General features: G+C 39.0%; 1 protein-coding gene across 1 annotated transcript; it reads right to left on the bottom strand.

Annotated features, from left to right (window-relative positions):
• Window positions 1-1,155: 1,155 nt before the first annotated feature.
• On the bottom strand, window positions 1,156-2,094 carry LOC119254360 (olfactory receptor 5B3-like). The gene has a single exon (XM_037521468.1). The coding sequence runs from the start codon at window positions 2,092-2,094 to the stop codon at window positions 1,156-1,158; it is 939 nt and encodes a 312-aa protein (XP_037377365.1).
• Between the last annotated feature and the right edge of the window lie 4,175 nt (window positions 2,095-6,269).

Genomic DNA, 6,269 nt, shown 5'->3' with positions numbered 1-6,269 from the left:
GATTCAACAATGGGACAAATAAACTCTAACCTTTATTTCATACATTCATTTACAAATATTATTTAGCATCTACTATGCAACACACATATTTAAGTACTGAGTATCATGTTATAAAAAATACAACGTCATTGATGTCTTAGAATTCATAGTCTAGCTATAGAGAGAGATTATACAGTAGTGAGGAATTAATATAGAGTTAGTCGATGTTAATCAAACTATGAAGAATCACACAGGGTGAGAGACTAGTGCACACTGAGTGGGTGATGGACATTTATGAAATGGTTCTAGAAGACATCCTCCGGGGAAAAAATTATCATTTTGTAGAGCCTTCATGGCAAGGACTATAATCCTTAAAGTGAAGCTACGGAATTGTGAGGAAATGGTGAGAAAATCATTGTGAATTAACTGTGATTAAAACCGGAGGACTGAAAGATAAAATGTAACTTGACTAAATTAAAAATTAATCAGCGACATAACCAGCTGAAGTACTGGTAGATTAAATACATTATCAATGGTCAGTGCATTTTTTAAAAAATGTGTCAGTGAGCAGTCACGTGAAGAAATTGAAAATACTTTAACTTTTTTTCCTTTTTTTGTGTTGTGGCTATTTTCCCTTGAAAAATATAATGAGAAAATATCAGTCCAAAAATGAGTCAGACAAGGTAGAATTTTTGATTCATTTATGACGTTAAGTCTATATTCTGTCAATAAAATATGCAAATGAAATTAAATACATAGTATTATGACTGTATCCCATTTTTTCTCAAATTAGGAGCCTTAGATTATTTTTCAAAATTTCACCATGATGTATTTTATATATCAATATCCCAAATTAATATTTAAATTAGTTTTGTTAAAAGTAAACTGTCATTTACCTCTTCCTAATTTTTTGTGCCCCAATGTATTTATAGTACACATGGCGGAGAAAATGCATGTAGAACAAGTGAATAAGTCAAAGATGCCTAATATGTATTTTTGACACAAAGAAACAATTATTAGTTAGTTACATTGCTGCACTCTCCTTACTCTAGACATTAGATTTTACAAAAGGTGAGGGTATCATTTTAAGACTTAAAGGTATATCTTAGATTGTAAATCAGCACATGAAGATGGAGAGGAATGAAAGTAGCTAATTATGCCGCACACAATGTTAAATCATAATCCCAGGGACAATTTTGTCTTCTCCCTCAATTTATTGATTGCATTCTTGACCTCCTTGTTCCTCAGGCTGTAGACTATGGGGTTCAGCATAGGGATGACCATAGTGTAAAACACAGAAGCCATTTTGTCTTTGTCCATGGAATGGCTGGAGCTGGGCTGTAAGTACATGAAGATGACCGTCCCATAGAAGATGGTGATGGCGGTGACGTGAGATGCACAGGTGGACAGAGCCTTCTGATAGCCTGCAGATGAGCGCATCCTATAGATGGCGATAAAAATGAACACATAGGATACGAAGATAACCACAAGAGCAGAAAAGACATTGAAGGTGTCTACATAAACAATGACCATCTCAGCAACATGCTTATCAGAGCAAGACAAAGACATGACTGCTGGAACATCACAGAAAAAGTGATGGATCTTATTGTTGCTGCAGAAAGTGAGACTGAATGTTTCCCCAACATGGATGCAGGCATTCAGGAAACCACCAGCATGGCAGACTATAGCCAGACATGCACACACACCTGTGGTCATGATGGTGGTGTAATGCAGGGGTTTGCACACGGCTGCAAAGCGGTCAAAGGCCATTGCAGCCAAGATTAAATTTTCCCCGGAGACAAAGACTACAAAAAAGAACATCTGAGTAGCACATGCACCATAGGAAATGACCTCATCTCCTATAAATAACCCAATCATGACTGTAGGGATGACAGCCGTAGAGTAACAGAAGTCCATCAGAGACAGGTTACTGAGGAAGAAGTACATGGGTGTGTGGAGACGAGAGTCCGAAAGAATCAACAGGATCATCCCCAGGTTCCCGATGGCATTTATTGCATATATAAGAGTGAAGATCATTACCAGTGGGACGCGTAGGTTTGTGGCTTCAGTCAGTCCTAGGAGGATGAAATGTGTCACTTCTGTGGTGTTCTCCATAGACGTTGTTTAGAAATCAGATGTCCTAAAGCAAGAAGAAATAAAGGAATAGAGAGTTAGATGTGGAAATTACAGTGAAACTTAAATGTGTGTGTCACCAATGGAGAGAGTCTGAGGGTGGGATCGACCCTAGGGTGGAACTTGGGCTCATGGAACAGATTTTTATCAGTCCTCCCATTTACTAACAGGGATAATTAACACTAGCCTAACACCCTCCAAGCTATTTTTATCTGTCTACAGAAATAACATAAAAATGAGACCTAACTCAAGGTACCACAGTGAGTTAAATGAGATGATGTGTAAACGTGACTAAAATGTCTAGCGTGTAGCCTAGTGGTTTCGCCAACAAAGTATTATTAACCAGAAGGATGGCCTCTGTGTTGCTTCGGGAAACACACGGGGCATCAGGCATGAGTGAGCTTTGAAGTCCTGCAGCCTCCCTCTTTAATCTGCCTCTTCTCACACTCCGGCGGCACTGAGATAGTCAACACCTTCCAGAACTCTCTGTCCTTGTCCCCCGCACCATTGGCTGCTTTTCTCTTCCATGTAGTCTTCCTTTTCTGAACTTATTCCTTGGAATCCATATTTTTTTTTTCAAGTCTCAGAATATTTTTTATTATTGCCATAACCAACCAATTTTACAGTGATAAATTTCTTATTAGCCCTAGTTCTTTAAAGGGAAACTATAAATAAATCTCACTTATAAATTGCATTGCTAATACAGCCAAAAAATGAACTTATCTGATTTAATTTTAGATTTCCAAATCTGTGCTAAAATAAGATACAGCTCATATTGTGCATATTTATACTTTGCTTTTAGAGATCTAAATATGTACAAGTTTCAAATTATAAGAATACTTTCCATAATTGACTTTACCTTATTTGATAAGCATTGGCTTACTAGGAAAATATCTTTATTGATTTGATTTTGTGGGGTTGTATACATATATGAATCCATATTTTAATTTGTTTTTAAAGAGTCTCGTTTCCATTGCTTTTCTTCTTTTAACATTTATCATTTTTTACATTTCCATTCCTTTTTTGAGCTGAAATACTATTAATTGACATCCTTGCTCATTTTTTTCATAATAAAGAATTTCTTCCTCGAGTGTGGTCACTGTAGTCTTCCACCACTGAATGTCTCATAATCCTCCACTATGGTGGGGTCCCTGGTCCTTCTTGTTCTCAGAGCTATGGTCTTGGTGTCCAGAGTTCCTACTGGTCAAACTAAACGTACAGTCAGGCCGGGGACCTCTAACCAAGGGCAAAGTCCTGGTGGGAGGATCCTGCTGGGAAACCAGTGTCTGCTGAGAAGAGCAGGCAGATATGGCCAGAGGAGCAAGATCAGCCAGAACACCCTCCTTGTGACGATTAGCAGTAACTTAGGAGAGAATAGGGGCTAGAGACAGTAGGCTCTGGTTAGCAGGAACTATGGAGCCCCCAAGCATAGCCCCCCATCACACCACCCTGGGTGGCATCAGATGATAATCCGTCCCTGATATTGCATCCCCCATAGTGCATCTCCATGCCTGTGCATTTCCCACGTACTTGTCCATCCTCTCTGAACCTGGTTCTTGGTGTAGCCCCTCTAGACTTCTCATTGCTGCACATGGACCTGAGTGATCTTTCTCTCATCCTGTGCAGCTTCCAACGCTGCTGCTCCCCAGGTCAGTACTCCATGTAGTTGTGCTCACCATCCCCCACTGCACCTTCTTTCCTCCCTTCCCTGCAGATGCTGAGATCTATGGTCAGTTTTCAAGGGTTGAATCCTCCTTCTGTTTTCATTACTGTCACCCCATGTTTGAATCACGGGGATGGAGGATCAAAGTCCATAGTTTGTGGCTTGCCTTTAACTTATACATCCATTTTTGTGGCAAAAAATCTTGTTGAATATTTTATGTGAATCTATTCTTGTGTAGTATTTTAATTCATTTTATTTGAATCAGCTGCCTTTGGAAGGGCAGCCTCTCTGCTATCTCTGATTCCCTACCACCTGCCCCCTGAGCCTGCTGGGACTTCACATCAGAAGCCTTGCCCAGGAGGGCTTTGCCTCTGCAAACATACACGACCAGTGTCCACACATACTGTGTCCTACAAGCAATGCTATTTAAGAGTGTGTGTATGTGTGATTTTGTGGTGTGGGTGATATTTTTATTTTATCATCAGGGAGATCAGGATATGTGAAGCTTTGTCATGGCCTACAACTGTACATCTATAGGAAGAAGATTCAAGATTCAGACTTATTTTGACCCAATCAAAAGTGCAATGTTTTATCTAATCACTGTCAACATGTGTAGACAAGACAGAAATAATCAGGGTGCCATTTTGCAGAAAACGTTAAAATGAAATTGGAACTTGCTATTCACTTTGGTTCCTTTTGCCGTCTAAATAAGGGTCATTTCACACTGGGTTTTTTTTTTTTTTTATATCTCCTATGCTGACTTGTGGTAGATTCAATGAAATTTCTGCCTAATCAGATCATCACTTCTTCTCCCTGCTAATCCTTCTTAGAGGAGCAGTGTGGTGCAGTCCCCAAGTATCATCTAAGTTTCTTTTGGTGCTGTTTTGACACTTACTCCTCAGTTTCACCTCAGATTTCAAGGAAAATATTGGAAATATCTATGTCTGTGTGCAACAAATTACAGTAGCTGCCCCGCAACTTTTGCATGAATTGCAGCTTTCATCAAAAGCATATATTGAATATAGAAACTCACCTTCCGCTTGCAAATAAATGGCTGCCAATCCTCAGTCGTGTGTTTGAGATAAAGAAAAATACAGCAGCGGACTAGTGGTAGATTCTGTAAGAGAAATGCTGTGCAACAGTGGGCACAGGTTCCAAGGTCTCTAAGGCAGGAAGCAATGGAGAAAAAACCCATTAACATGGGTTCAAGTCCTGAATCTACCATGTGTTCTTCTGGAAGAGTTACTTCTTTCTCCTTATTCGTAAACTAAACATAACAAAATTATCTTTTTCATGTGGCACATGGAGTTGTGTTTGCAAATAATAAACCAATGTCTATAAAACTCGATGGGCTTAGGGATTTCATTTAAAGTCATTCAATAATTTTTACTGGAGAGTTTCCTTGGCCATGGCTGTAAGTTTGTAGGAAATCCTAAGATCAGAGGAGCTGCATGAGAAAACCATCATCACTGTGATGAACACATGATGTTCAGAGGGTCTCGGCCAAAGTCTGGTCATTGTAAATAAAGCTCCAGAAGTCACGGTGGATACAGGGTTAGCGCATGGGGACTGAGAGTGGATTATAAAGACCTGAGGATCTCCGGGGATGTCCCCCATGAGGGCACCTCCGGCTTCTCACTCCACTTTCCCTTGGACAAAGTAATCAAACCGCCTGTGGGAGCCACAGCACATAACCTTAGGGTGTACAGGTGTGTTTGCCTTGTTATTTCATATTATTTTCATTTTTAATTAACTAGTTGCAGAGAGTATATGCACGCATCTTAATGTATGTTTCCAAAGATTTTGGCCCCTCAGCTTCTGTGGAGTCAACACTGTCATAATTACTGACCTGCTTTTTTCATATAATTTTGCCTTTGTAAGAGTGTCCTTCAGTAGAGCCTTAGAATCCATGGTCTTTGATTCTGGCATTTTCTCTTTTTTAATTTTCTTTTTTTCACCTTTCACATTTTGAGTTTGTTTTCTTGTGTATGATATAATATTCAAATTTCATTCCATTGTAAATGAGTATCGGTTTTTTCAACACCATTTCTTTTTTTTTTTTCATGTTTCTAGTTTGTGAGGTTTATTTTATTTTTATTTTTTTAAATAATAATTTTATTTTTATATTCCCCATACAATTGCAACCCCATTCTGACCCCAATCCCTCCCCTCCCGCCCCACCCCCAAAAAGTGTCTCTGGTTCATAGTTTTTTGTTGATTTTTATTTTCACTTTCTTATAGTTATTCATTTTCCTGGTCCCTTATTTAGGTTTTCTAGATTCCTGCTATGAGTGAGACCATCCGGTATTTTTCTTTTTCTTTCTGGCTTATTTCGCTGAGCATGATCCCTTCCAGCGCCATCCATGTTGCTGCAAATTGCATGTGTTCATCTTTTTTGAATGCTGAGTAATATTCCATGGTGTATATGTACCACATCTTCTTGATCCAGTCATCTATTTTGGGGCATTTGGTGTTTCCAAAGCTTAGCTATTGT

This window comes from Talpa occidentalis, unplaced genomic scaffold, assembly GCF_014898055.3.
Source record: "Talpa occidentalis isolate TD23 unplaced genomic scaffold, MPIMG_talOcc4v2.1 talOcc4.3, whole genome shotgun sequence".
Classification (NCBI taxonomy): Eukaryota; Metazoa; Chordata; class Mammalia; order Eulipotyphla; family Talpidae; genus Talpa; species Talpa occidentalis.
Note: the sequence above shows the minus strand (reverse complement) of the source record. Positions and strands in the feature narration are given on the sequence as shown.

What these genes read in the sequence shown, in the direction of transcription:
- LOC119254360 (XM_037521468.1), bottom strand. Translation starts at nt 2,094, where the DNA reads ATGGAGAACACCACAGAAGTGACACATTTCATCCTCCTAGGACTGACT.